Source organism: Aplysia californica, unplaced genomic scaffold (genome assembly GCF_000002075.1).
Source record: "Aplysia californica isolate F4 #8 unplaced genomic scaffold, AplCal3.0 scaffold00245, whole genome shotgun sequence".
Taxonomy (NCBI): Eukaryota; Metazoa; Mollusca; class Gastropoda; order Aplysiida; family Aplysiidae; genus Aplysia; species Aplysia californica.
The window spans coordinates 311,462-326,301 of record NW_004797515.1 but is presented as its reverse complement, the minus strand read 5'-3'; the positions used below and the strand labels follow the sequence as shown (position 1 = coordinate 326,301).

At 39.5% G+C, this 14,840-nt stretch overlaps 1 protein-coding gene across 2 annotated transcripts in view; it reads right to left on the bottom strand.

Annotated features, from left to right (window-relative positions):
* Positions 1-3,545: 3,545 nt before the first annotated feature.
* The window catches only part of LOC101849543 (E3 ubiquitin-protein ligase RNF103), a 14,132-nt gene continuing 2,837 nt past the window's right edge, over positions 3,546-14,840 (bottom strand). Inside the window, exons 2-5 of one of the 2 annotated variants that reach the window (XM_005100348.3) lie at positions 12,667-13,022; positions 10,858-10,952; positions 9,933-10,087; positions 3,546-8,875 (exon numbers count right to left, since the gene is read on the bottom strand). In XM_005100348.3, the coding sequence (XP_005100405.1) occupies positions 6,838-8,875; positions 9,933-10,087; positions 10,858-10,952; positions 12,667-12,901 (2,523 nt within the window). In that variant the 5' untranslated portion in view covers positions 12,902-13,022 and the 3' untranslated portion in view covers positions 3,546-6,837. The remainder of the gene's footprint in view (positions 8,876-9,932; positions 10,088-10,857; positions 10,953-12,666; positions 13,023-14,840) is intronic. The other variant, XM_035970272.1, reaches the window with a different exon arrangement.

Sequence of the window (14,840 nt, the reverse complement as noted above, 5' to 3'; positions counted from 1 at the left end):
GAGGTGGAGAGAGAGAGAGAAAGGGAGAGATCAAGCGAGAGAGGGTTAGAACAAAAGAGACTAGATTGAACGACAGAGAGAGAGAGAGAGAGAGAGAGAGAGAGAGAGAGAGAGAGAGAGAGAGAGAGAGAGAGGGGGGGGGCGTGGTGTCTGCCTCTCGTACAAAAGGTGCAGAGTTCGTAATCTGACAGCGACGGAAAAAAATCTTCTTTATAATTGTCTGCCTGCACCTCCTTTCCTTCTAGTCCAACACAACTCGTTGCCCATTGGCCATTCTCCACTTCCTAGTACCGCGTACACTTGTAAGCTGGACTTTACGTACGGTACCATTTTTTTTTTTTTTTTTTAAATTTTTTTTTTTGGGGGGGGGGGGAAAAAGGGGGCCCTTTCCCCCATCCCCGCCCCCCCATATTTATATTTCTTTATATACTTATATATATAATTAAATAGTCATTTATTTATATATATATATTTATATATATATATATAGGCTAGTGTAGGTAAGAAGCAAGACAGGTAGACAAAACACCCCAGGGAAAAAAAATTTTGGGCCCGGGGGGGCCCCCCCCCCCCCCCCCCCCCCCCATGCACCACCAGCAAACTCAACTCTTGGACCTTAATTTTTTGTGAATAACAACTGCATCTCTTCTTTGGGATCATTCTATTACTTTTACATTACGTTGGACACTAAGTAATAACCGCGACGGAATTTTTTGATGTTCCTGATTAGTAGGCTACTAGGGAGCTTCGAAGATGATGTCCAAGTTCAGATGATTAAAAAAAACTTCGTCTGGAATCAGAAATGTAGCGAGGTTAGTGGTGGAAAGAAACTGATCCCGCCAGAAATCACAATGTTTGGTTTTAGCTTTAGTAATAGTTTTACTGAACTTGCAACACAAACTGATCGGGTAAGCGCTGAAGATTAGAAGAGTTACAAGAGTGTAACATACAACGAAATGATTGAAAGAGGAGTAGGGGGCTATCGAGGCCAACAGGTTCAGGTGTTCGCCTCTCATTCAATTCGAATTCGGACAGCGACGAAAAATTTTCTTCTCTAAAAATGTTTCCTTTCACATCCTTTCATGCTCTCTAACAATGTTTTATCGGTTGCTTTCGCCTCCGCTTTCTGCCCCCACCCCTTCACCTCCTTTGCCCCCTCCTCTGGGCTCTTGACTCTTTCTGCAGCCTTTCTGCCGCTACTCCTTGGCTCCTTCTTACTGCTGTTTTTCAGCCACACCCCTGATCTTATGGTAGGTATTCTCGGAAAATAGCGAAAAATCTCAGAGGTCCCGCGTGCAAGTTGCGCACGCTAAAAATCAATTGGCGGTCCAAAATCATTAAGAGTAGGCTTCGGCCACCACCTGGGCAAAATCCAAAATTTCCTATCAACTGAAAATGTTTAATGTGTCCAGAGCGCACATACGACCTTATGCAGTCGCGAGCGCGGTAAAAAAAACGTGAAAAAAGCACCCCCCCCCCCTAAAAAAAGCAGAGGAAAGATACAAACCATGAATTTTTTAATAGGAAAGAAGAAGCAAACCACACCAGAACACCCGCCATTAGGCGCTTCACTGTGGCATGCAGGAGACCCGAGTTCGATTCCCGATGAGCAGGATTTTTAGTAATACATCATGTATCTAGTCTTTCTGCAAGGATGGTGTATGACTCATAGTCCGGGTTGGCCCTGACAGCCAGGGTTGAAGCTCACTTCCTAAAATACCGTACTAAATGATATAAATTGTATCGATGTGTGTGTGTGTGTGTGTGTGTGTGTGTGTGTGTGTGTGTGTGTGTGTGTGTGTGTGTGTGTGTGCGTGTGAGTAGGGAGGGGGGATACTTTGTAATTTGTTTTTTTTAAAATAAGGAATCACAGATAATGTCTTCTGCATGCAATCTCTCCGCTTTATGGCACTTACAACACAGATAGGTCAAATAAGAACTAAAGATTAGAATGGGGATGGATGCATGAGGAAAGATGAGGACAAAAGATATTTGGTAGGAAAGGAGTAAACCATACTAAAACGCCCACCAGCCATCTCTTCTGTGTGCAATCGCCATTGTAAATTATGTTTAGTTTTAGTACAAGTTTTACGGCTCTTACAACACAAATAGGTCAAATAAGTGCTGAAGATTTGAGGTGTTACCGGAGAGTAACATACAAAGAAAAGCAGGAGGAAAGATATGATGATAGATGTTTAATAGGAAAGAAGGAGCAAACCATACCATCCAGAGAACTCACCATCAATCTCTCTCTCTCTCTCTCTCTCTCTCTCTGCTCAACCATTACACCACAGATTCAGGAACAAGAGTAAACCACCCATGGAAATCAAACAGAGTGATAACTGAGTTTACCATTACAGAGAAGCATGTCTGAACAAAACTATCATGAAATGAAAAGGGAGAGATGAGAAGAAGTGTGTGACTTTAATTTAGGTAAGAGTTTGATGGCATTTATGACACGACTAGATCTAGGTAAAATAAGCGCAGAAGATTAGAATTATTACTAGAGAGTAATAAGTCCAAACAGTCTTAACGGAATCTCCCCACTCCCCCTTGATATATTCTTCCCTGTATAAAACGAAACCTGTCCAACGCGGAAACGGAAAGAAAAAACCGCTCCCTTCCGAGGGTTTCACCTGTCTAAGACGAAAAATGCTTTGCCCGCTCAGCCCTGATTTGAAACAAAACACGCAAGTTTGGTTCCGCCGGCTCTGAACTTAACGCCATGGCCATGCTGCTGGGCGAGAAAGGGGAGTAGGGGTGCATTTTGGGGGTAGATGTTAGTGTTACCCCATCATGTGAACCCTGATCGATGCAGATGGTCAAGGTAGTGTGGGTGTGAAATCTCGCGACTGACCGCGAGAGCCACTAAGGAAACTTTCCTGTGTAGCCAGATGTCAGAGGTGTGAAATTTGTTTGACCAATATCTGCCGCCATGATAGTACGGCAAGCCGAGAAAAAGAGTTCCTCGAATCGTTGTACATGATGGCAGTAAGGGGTGGCATTGGTCGAATGTGCTTGTTACACCGGTGGGTGGGGCTAAGGATAGAAGCAAAGGAGATGTTCAAACGTTCCTGTTTTTAATAGGTCAAACAGTGGTCCTGAGAAAGGCAAGCACTGGTGGTAATTGGATAAGTAAGACTGACGTATGTCATTATCAGACAGAATAGCAATTGAGAGGTGTGAAGTTTTGACCACTGCTTGCCGATCGGACAAGCGATCCTTGATCCACCGGCTGGGCCTTTGACCTCCCCTCCTTTCCATCTCCCCCTAAATTCCCCTGTCTAAGACTGAAAATGTCTAGGACGGAATTTTTTTCTGGCTCCTTAGCGATTCCGTCTTTCACAGGTTCGACTGTACATGTAAAGAAAAGGCGGAGGAGAGATAAGGACAATGGATGTTTGATAGGAAAGAAGGGGCATACCACATCAAAGCACTCGCCACTCACCCATACACACATAGCATTCGAAAAAGCACAATATCAAAGGAAATGGAAACAAATATTATGCATCATCTTACTGATATATAAGTCCAAGACGACAAAGTGCTGTTTCATGAATGCAGATTTTAATTCTGGAAGTATGCGATTAACATAGATTCTTAGTTGCATCGCTACATTTGGTTTATTCAATGCAGTAGTAATATCACATAAGTTGACTGACAATGTAGAATTAGAATACATGAGAAATTTCAAAGTTCAGTATTATCATCTTACCAGACATGTGACTAGGCACAATTTCATGTGCAGATAAACTTTACATTTTTGGTCTCAGTGAGAAGTAATTATTTGAGTGATAGCACAACTTATCTTACCGTACTTACCAGAAAAACATAATATTTGAAACTTCACAAGTGAATGGAATATACAATTTTCTAGAAATGCTTTTCATGATATGTGGTGACAAATCCCGCATTTTCAGATCTAAATCCCTTCCATAGTACTCTCCACTATTGTCTACTCAAACTGTACATGGTACATTCACAGCTTGAGTTGAGGATGAGTTCTCTGGCAAATATTGACAAATACAGGGTTACATCATAGGGATTGCCATTAAATTCAAAACATACATGCCAATAGTTGCAATGACTTTTTGTTCATTTTAGGGAAACATTTCTCAAATGTCATGTGCCTGACTACTGTCTCACTGTTCAGCTCTTTTCCCATAATATATGTCCTTAAAATGGCGAGGAAGATGAAATAAACAGCAACTTTATGATCCTAAAGCGAAATTATTCTCACAGCAACTGACAGAGAAAATTAAGGATAAAAACAGGGGCAACCGAAACAATACATGGAGAAGCTATCAATGTACAAGTTTAGTTTTTTTTATCTTTTTACCTTAAACACACACACACACACACACACACATCTGTGTATCACCCCCCCTCCCCACTCGCTGAGAAAAAGAGAGCACAGAAAGGTTGATATTTCTTTTCAGGATGTCACTTTAGTTGGCCAAATGTCTGAAACAATAGGGTATGGTGAAAATTAATGAGTCTCTGGTTGTTCTCATAAAAATATGTACAAAGTTTGGTGATACACAGGGCGGAAGCAGTTACTTAGTACAATGTATTTGCTGTACCAAATTTGTCCTGAACTTTCTTAACAAAGTCATTTATTCTCTAAATACACATGTTTATCTCTTTTTTGGATCACATTTGAGTTCATATTGATCTTAAACAGCAATACAATAAAGAAATAACAATCACAGCTTTGGAAAACACATACGTAGACAATACACAACCTTTAGTTCACATTCAACGAAGACAATTTGCTATATATACTCCAAAGGATAATATGCTTCAATTATTTCCACTATAATATGACTCTCAGGGAAATAGACTCATTGTTGGAGGGTTTAGGTATGACTTTTAAAGCTTCTGAAGAACACAGACCATGGCTTTCCCCCCTCTGTCTTTTTCTTAGATGACAGGGGCTAGTCACACACATGAGTGCGAGTGTGTAGGGAAACGGGGGGGGGGCTTAAGAAAAGAGTTTGGTGAGAAAAGAGAACTGGGTGGATGAGTGAAGGTCAGTTCACACCAGGTGGTTTTAGACAGTGTCAGAAATTTAGAAAACAAAACTAAAAGAAAAAGATAAAGTGAAACTAAAAATCCCTTGCAAATGGAGCAAATCATACACACTGAGAATGAAAACTTAAAACAGCATTCTTTCTCACGGTCTTTAACTGGAAACAGTACTCACAGAGTTCTCTTTTTCACAAACAATGACTACGGATTTCAATTTTTTTTCTGCAGATCGGAGGCATGAGGTATTTTCTTCTCAGACAACCATGTAAATTGTTTTAGGAAACATACTGAACATAAAATAAAAACCATATGTTATTTTCAACTGAGAATTGTCATAGTAGAAATGAAACCAGAAATAAGAAATAAAAATCACATTAGCTCTGCTCCGGCAAGTAAACATGCAAAGCTTATTTTGATACCAATAATACTTTTAAAACATGTTTGTAAATGTATTTCATTATGCACGATGAACACAAATTCAGTTAACAAAGATATTGTTAGTGTTTCTAGTACAATGAAAGGATCTCTAGATCTAAGTATGGTTGGTGTGAATAGACTTGATATTGTTAATGTTATTTCCTTAGTTTCCACATGATTGTTAATATACAACCAAGGAAGAAAAGTGGGAAGAATGTTTAATGATCTAGAATCGATGAAGGATATAAACATTTTTCACACATCTCATTTTTAAAACCACACAGTCACAGTCTTTTACATTTTATCATTTGTCCAAGCCCCAGCATGTAAATTATGACTATAGCAACAAATAAAAGAAAGCTGGAGCGCTAATCACAAGAGACAACCAAAAAAGGATCAACAATAAGAAACTCAAGATTTTGTCTCATACAGCCTTTCCATTTTTACTTGTTAGAAAATTATTGATACATTCCGCTCTCACAACTTTCACTCATGCTTCTAGAAAACATCACCTCAAATTACTCAAAAGCACCTGGTGACACAGCAATAACACTACAGCCCCTCACATTGATTCGACCAGTCAACAAGATGAAGGAAGTGCCACCAACATTAACTGTCTTTGGACTGGCCACTGTGGTCTACCATAAAAAACTGATTTCCGCCTGCTCTGAACTATGCGCTAGCGACGTTCAGTAAGATCAGACTCCAGAACTGTACCTCACCCTTGGATGCAGTCTTTGTACGGAGCAGAGGGAGGAAAATGACCAACCAAGAAAACAAAAAAAAAAAGCCTGCTGCATCTGATTGAAAAAAAAAGTTCTGAAAGGCTAGATAAATGTCGAGGTAAAAGAACTTTTCCAACTGTAAATGCCTAGTTTCCTCAAGCATATTAGTTGATCATTAAGATGAAAAACTGGAGCCTGAAAGTGCATTATAGTGAATGGCCTAAGAAAAAATCTAGAAACTACAATGAGAGACCCAGCAAGAAAGAATTTAGAGGAAAACAAGTCCAAACATGTCCACAGCGCAAGTGCTTCAATCAACAGTGGTAGTAGTAAAATTAAAAAGTTGAAAATGACAAAAAGATGACAGAAAATGGACTCCTGTGCTACACTGAAGGACAGAATATGTAACCTCTTAGAGGGGATTTCTCAGTTTGTACTAGAGCTTGTTGTAGCTATCTGAATGTACTTCTGAGCAGATGGAGGAGGAGAAGATTCAGGGAAGCAAGATATTTTTTAAAAAAATAATCATTTTCAAGCTATCAAGGAGAAGGCAGTTGTTGTGATGGAAGTTTACAGCAAGTCTCCGGGAGACAGTTGCATTTAATTTCAGAGCTGACAATACTTAATACTTTTTCAACTGGTCAAGCAGACAAGAATGTCCCCGTTACATACGACCAGAAGCAGTTTCTGGCAACTTGTAGGATGGCCATCGACACATCGGACAAAAATGTTTCTCTCTGTTCAGCCAGGAGAAGATACACGTTTCGTGGAATACATGCCCGCACGGCAGCCCACACAGAACTGTGAGAGGAACATACTCCTCCAGACAGATCACACACTGATGACTTTCCACATAGCCAGGGGGGAATCCACTCGGACGAATCACTAGACCCCTCGCAGCGGTGGAGCTGGAAGGGAAACCATTAGATTGAATAAGAGTATTTAAATTGGTGGAGCTAGACGCGTTAGAAGAAAGAGTGCTGCAGGGGGTGGTGGAGGAAATGGTGCTTACACTGACTCCGCTATTGTTGCTTGTTGCTGGCCTTTCCGAAAGCTGGGCTGACTGTCCTTGGTGAGATGTTCCTAGACTTTCACTGGTCTGACCAACTGGGACTGATTGAGACTCGTTTTTGGTTGGCTGAGTAGGAGAGCAGCATGGTCCTGTACTTAAGTTTTCCTGCATCGAAGCGTAAGGGGGTTTCTGACTCTGACTTTGAGAGGTGACTGAGGATGAATATGCCGCAATAGCAGGGGTGTGGTGGGAACAGCAAGGATGGCATTTACAGTGAGGTTGAGATAGTGGGTCAGCACCTGAGCCTGTTGCTTCAGTTGGATTTGGGGACGACACACTTGCTTGAACCTGGCAATTTCCTGATACTGCAAAGTTCTTTGAAGACTGAAAACAACTGGCGCAGACACAACATATTTCTGGGTTGGAAGTAGAAGATGGTGCAGGGACACTCAAAGTATCCTGGTGAGACAGTTTACAATGGTGAACAGTTTCAGTGTTGTGGGTCGAACTTGCCACACAACATGTGTTTGAGCTAGACGTTTTGCAAATGGTAGTCAGCGTTGAATGCATGCGGGCTGCATTTTCAGCAGCCAGCTTGGCAATGGGCACTGGTGTATAGCGCCAGGTTGGGAGGTACTGTATGTACTCTGATGAAATGGTTGGTTGTAACCACAAAGATGGTTGGGACAGACGTGAGCCAAAAACTTCCAAGCCTCCAATCAAGTCATAGCCGCTGATCCGCATTGGTTCTATGAAGTCATTTGGTCTCAGGTGAGCTAATGTTGCCATGTGGCTAAAGTTGAACCAATCTTCTGCCTCATCTTCATTTTCTCTGTACCTTTTACAAAGAAGAGTTACTGCTACAAGGTAAAGTATAAAAGTGACATAAATGTACAGTGGCCTGTCAAAGTAAAATGCACAGTCACCCCGGAATATTGTGCCTAAATATGACGTACTAAACATTCGTTCCAATTTCAGAAATGACAGAGGCACTCGGTCTAGATACGGCATTTGAAATATACCTATTATTGGTAACCAAAGCATTATGACAATGATATTGTACTTAAAAGTGCACCAGATTAATTTCCTGAATCTTTTCAAAATTCCACAATTAGAAATAAGAGGCTCAAACCAGGACATAATATTTGCAACACAAAAACTTATTATAAACACATCATTAAGGCAAGGGTGGAGAAATTTCAGGAACCTTTCCATACTGGTAAAGGAGAAATGTTCCCCGCCCTTGTGACCATACACATACTTTCCTTCAGCAGAGTAAACAACGTAAGCAGGGAGTCTCCATATCTTTTCTTTTTGCAACACATGGTTCCACAAAGCTAACTTCATTACTGGAGAGTTCAGGTTGACAATGCCAAATTTAACCCGACCAGGAAATTTGACACTGAGAGCAGAGTAGAAAAGAGGAGGACGAGAAGCCTTTGTGAAGAGGACAGCATGAATTTCTGGGTCAAGCGGATCTTTGGTGAAGTTCTGCCATTTGTAATGAAAGGTGACAGGATCAGTAATGTGCTCCAAACGCTCCGCAAGGCGATCCCTAAGCCAATGCATAACAACAGCTTCCCGGACCGGTCCAGAATAGTTGTGCATGGCTATGCTGGCCTTTTTCTCAAACTGGCTTGGCAGAGCAAGCAGAAGGAAAGGGGAACGCCAGCCTTTTTGGTCACAATACCTGAGCAAGAAGAGAAATAACAGGTAGATAAAATGATGACAGGAAAGATTATTTAATGCTACAAACAAATGATGGTGATAATAAAATCGAGAAGAACTTCAGAGTGTCAATATTCAATAATAGGTACACAACGAAATTATAAATAGCTATTTGGTGCTGGTTTAACTGATGGTCTACCACGATATGATGGACTACCGTAAGTACCGCTCGATTGAAATGGTCTACCTGCCCTGTAGGGACGTAGTAATGACAGTGTGCTGGGGGCATTAGCATCAAAGGCAGTGCTATTTATAGCTGCAGTATGTGGGTAAGTGGATTGCTTCATTTTGAGCTGGTAAAGATGATTGGCAAGTGAACAGCAACAGCAAAAGACCAGGCGGGAGGATGTGAATGCCCAGGCATTGGATATGTTAGATTTTGAAAAATTTAGAGGTGGTAAACATTAGGATTGATAAATCACCAAGCGTGTACAAACTCAGAAGAAAAATGTAAACTGATACTTGTCAGAACTCCCAAACCTGTATATATTGGTAGACCAACTAAACCAGCCCGGCGGTAGACCACCAAATAGACCAGAAACATTGTGCTAGACTGTCAGCTAAACCAGTAAACCAGTACCGGGCTTTCTATTCCCCTGACTGCAACTCTCGACAATACAGATGACTGTTTACCCCAAGTTTGAATACAGCACTTCAAGAAAGGGTAAAGGTCACAAGTCAGGAAAAGGATCAAAATGGTACTAGAATAGCATCACAGTAAAGATGATAATAAACCATCTAGATTTTTCTCTTTGTCACCAGCTCTTACTTAATTATACAAGATGAAACGGAAAGTAGCCATGAACTTCGGAGAAATAACCCATATAGTAGAAGTTTAACGGATTACCCATCATAGTACATAATGAATCCAGTTTCTTTTCAAAAATTCTTAAAAAATAGAGATGATCAAGAAACCTGACAGAAAAACAAGGCTGCAAGAAATTCTTCACTTCCAAATAGTGCATTTTTTTGACAATGGGTGATGAAATCCACCACAAACTAAAACTGATAACGCTTACCGTATATCAAGCGAACAGTCTAAAAGACCAGTGTGAACACCAAACTTCGAAACTTTTCGCCTGACAGCCTTCCATCTTGCATCTCCAACAATGCGCAGCTGGTCTTGATGTAACACAACTTGAACCAGCCACACGCTGTCTTTGGCATCCTCCACCTTGTAGAAATTACGATGAAAATAAAATTCTCACGGGCAACACTTTAAAAAATGAAAGCAAAGAGATCTTGTCATGAGTATAGTAAAACTCTATTGCAGCAAAATCGATGGGGATTACAAAATAAACTGTCATCACAAATGACATAAGATTGAAACAAGTCAGACTTGGAGAATTAATAATAATGCAAATAATTTCAATCCACCTATTCTCACACAATACAGCTCTACGTGCTTTACAATATCTTCATCTTGACACAAAATACAAGTGAATGAACGAGCGTACAGACGCTCTTTAAAATAACACTTACACATTATCAGAAATTCATACTTTCACAGTAAAATTAATGATGATATGCATATTACACCATGAATACAAGAGTACTATGAATTAAGCATTTAAACTGATATAAAACTGCATTACATACACTCATAGGTAGATCTACAATATAAATTAACCTCTACTAGTTTTAGTAGCCTATATTCTCTTGTACCAATAAAGAGCAATATCTGAGATAACATGAAAATGGGGTAAATAAACGTAAAGAGAATCTCGAGCTTACCTAAAAAATAGGTACTCTCTCTCTCTCTCTCTCTCTCACTTTATACTATTACGAATACTAAAACTAAAAGTAATAAATCAAGAGCAGACACCGGGGAAAATGGAGGACAACAATAATAATAATATAATCTTGACTTGTAACACTCTCGAGCATTTATTTTCTTTTCCTACAAATCCTAAGAAAAAATAAGAACAGACAAGTACTACAAACCTGCTCAATAAAGTGAGCCCCAGAGGTGAAGTTCGTCTGGACAACAGTTTTCTCTTCGGCAGTTGCAAGTTCAACCTCAGCACTTGTTAGCTGACCTGTTAAAAAATTATTTTCAATGTATGTGCCCATTCAACTATATCTGTTCAACTATATAAAGCCATGGTTTTACGCAAAAAAAATTCTGAAATTATGCAAACTGAGCCCAAAAATGTGAAATTATGCGATTCTGTAAATTTTAACAAAGAATGATAAAGGAAAATAATCAGAAATTATGAAAAAAAATGATCAAATTTTGCTAAATTATGCGGGGTGCATAAAACCACGAGGACAGCTATACGCACCATATAAATTAAAAATTATAGCTTTTGCCTCGTCCATGAAGGAAAATCTGGCTCACCCCTACTCAAATCGATGAATCCAATTGGCAGTGTATGGTATTAAGCTTGCATGAAATAACATAAAATAGTAATGATAATAATTAATAATATTTACATAGCACCTTATCCCAAGACAGAGTTGTAAGTGCTGCAAAATGCTAAACTATCACTCGTAAATGACAAATCAAAGGACAGAAAATGCACATGGCGAGACCATTTAACAACACACACGCAAAACTCCCAGCCCCACAGATATTCTCAAATGACACAAAATTCACTACCAGAGGATGGTGTTGAACAAATGTGCTTTTACACTTTGTTAAAAAAAACTCTCTCTCTCTCTCTCTGATGATACAATAAAAAACATTTGTTTTGGAAGAGAGTTTCAAATTTTAGAGGGCATACGAAGAACACTCCCCCCCCCCCACCCCAGCATTTGCGCTATAGCAGTTAGGCACTTCACTATCACATGCAGGAGACCCAAGGTTGATTCCTGAGTGGGGAGAAATTTTAATGAGTATCTTGGTATTTCTGCTGATATTTAGTACCCCTCTTAGCCTGGGTTGGCCCTGACGCGCAGTGTTGAAAACCTACTTCCTGAATCTAAACTGTGTTGATGAAACAATTATAAAACGCCTACATTAAAAAATAAATAATCAACCTTACAGCAGGTGAGATTCTAATCTGCAGATCTCTTTAAATAAATGTCTGCCTAATCTGTTTGGCTCAGTAAAATCTTTTGGAATTTGTGGTGCTTCGTTGTTCATACATTTGTGACAAAAAAGAATAATTTTGTCAACAATCTTGTAGCCAATGTAGCTTTATTAATAAAGGTGTAATGTGTTCTTCTTGGGATTTTCTAAAAATCGACTGCCAGCTCTATTTTGAAACCGCTGCAGTCTGTTTTTGTTTTTTTTTAAAAAGAAAATAGTCGAAAAGTCTCAGACAGGCAGTATAAAATTAATAAATAAAGTAGCATCTAGAAAGGAACCCAGTCATAACACTTAAAAATGAGTAACTGAAAGTCAGTGTCAGTTAGAGTTTGTAATAAGTCAGACTAGTGCACCATTGTAGCACACTGACGATTTGGCAATAATATTCACTCTACATCATTATAATATAAATGCAGCTTCCCTTGCCAAAGCCAAGTGCAGAGCAAAAAACAGTTTCCATTTAATCTGATTGGAGCCTATCTTTGCTCATCTGTTACATTACAAATCTAAAGTAAAAAGTTTTAACAACGACCCCAGCTGTCATGACTTTTCACAGAAGAAAATGAGTTTTTAAAAATCACATTTTAAACTAACAAAAAATACCCCAACAATTGTGAAGAAAAAAAGGATCTGAAAAACAAACTTGATCAAAGAACAATGAAGGTGTAAAAAGTGAACTAACAATATAAGAATTAGTAGAAAAGTATAACATTCTTTACCAGAAGATTCCACCAAGCTGGTCAGCTCCGACTTCTCCACCACATGCTCATAGCTGACGCCTCTCTGCTCTAACAAGGCTTTCAGCTTTGCCACAGACAGAGCCATGGGGTCCAGCAACTGCCGAGACAAGACTCCTCCGTAGCCTACTTCACACCATGACAGAGCCTCCAGCACCCGGGACAAAACGAAGAGCAGGAGGATGTAGGCCATCAGCAAGAACACTTTGAGCCACATTTTGAGGTTGCTCCACAGCCAGGCTGTGCCTCTACAATAAGTTTAGTTACTAGTAGAGTCACAATGAGCCCTGCATTGAGGCACAATGCTACTCTGTGTTGGACATGCCGGAGCAAACTGGCTGTGGAAAATAAAGCATTTCTGATAACATATCACTGGACACCATTCATTAAGCGCATTTCTAATAATGCATTATTGAACTTTCATGCATCAGTAGGCAATTTTCTCCCCAAGCCAACAAGTTATGTACCAGAAAAGCAAGTGCAAGGGAATAATAATATTCTCCTGAGACCCTTAAGAAAGCATATATCTGATCTTCTCTCTTCAACAAAGGCACATTAGGGTTGTCAAGTACTCAACATTGAAACAAACTTAGATTTAATTATTTGAAAAAAATAATTTTTGTTAGCTCTCCCACTCCCGCACAATTATTGTTTTTACTCTGACACTACTAAGTGGCAGCAGTGGACATGATGGAAATAGTCACAAAAGTACCAGGGTTCTGGCAATTTTTCTAGTTTGAAACACTTAATTCATGCTTGATGGATTCAGGTAAGAAGGGTTACATGGATTAGGTGTTCATGAAGGAGGGCTACATTACTGTGCATAGTATCCAAGGGCCCTATAGATGTGTCTCTAGTCGCTTTGTTCTTGTATGTTCATGGTCTGGTGTTGTATTTTGATTCTACACAACATATCTTACGATCTATTCTCAATTACAGTTGTGGACTTTCCAAAAAATTTAAGTGAAAACATATCACAGCACATTTCATTGGTGAGTTTTTTTAACCCTATCCGTACGTTACTGTCATGTTTTACTATCGTATCCATACGACGTGGGGAACTCTGTGCCACCACTTTCCAAAGAGGAAATTAACTCTTAAATCCGAGTCGTACGCTTCGCACAGTGGTCTGTCAAAATGATTTTTGGAGAAATACTGAAAGTTTCAAAGAGATCTTCCTACTAGAAGTATTTTAAAATGTGAATAATACAACCCCTGGGGTACAAAATGACCCCAGAGCAAACGGATAGGGTTAAATAGAAAAAACAGTTGAAACAAAAGTGCTTTGATAAAGTTGAAACAACTATTATAAAGATAAGTAATTGAAAACATTATTTTTACTTCATTTTGTCTCTCTACCGGATTTATTTTAAAAATTTTTTATCATCATATAAAGTAGAGATAAATAATCTGAGTAAGAGCAGACCTTGCCCGATTATAGCAGTACACACCAACTAAAAAAAGAAAAAATAGCACATATAATGTTTAGAATGGACCTCTTTCTCAGGCAGAAAATAAATAAAGAGCTAAAACTAGAGCGAAAAATCAATTTTTCATTGGCATTGCAATGCTACAAAAAATAAATGTTATATGCCTCTATTTTCCAGGAAAATCCCTGCTACATGTAGCCCAGTAAAATCTGTTGCAAAGGACTGGTGTTCTAGCATAGGGGGCGTATACCCCATTGGTATTAGCAGCCAAAGCATTGGGGCTCAAGGACCCATAACCGGAACACGCAAGAGGATTTTAGTGAACCACTTAAAGTGGTTCTCTCTGTTCTCCATGGTAACAGTGTGCAATATGGTGCATGTCATGTGTAACAGATGAAGATCTCGGCATTCTTCGTGGCTGTGGTTTCGAAGTTGGTGGCAGCACGCCAATTGTAAGCAACCAGGGCGTATGGCAATAGATCGTCATTATATTGGCCTGGTTGCTACAGCATGTGGAAACCACCGAGTACGGTGTTCTTGGTCCTCAAACCCTAGTCAGCTGGGATTGTGAGGCTCTGGTGGTAAGGCAGTTTGCCATGCAATAGCAAGAACCATGAAAATTTTTTTTTGCTTTAAAGCCAACAAAACAATGTGCATATGATAGCCTTATCTCTGCTAAGTAACACAGTTTTTGAATTTTGACAATTCGTTCATAAATAAAAAAAT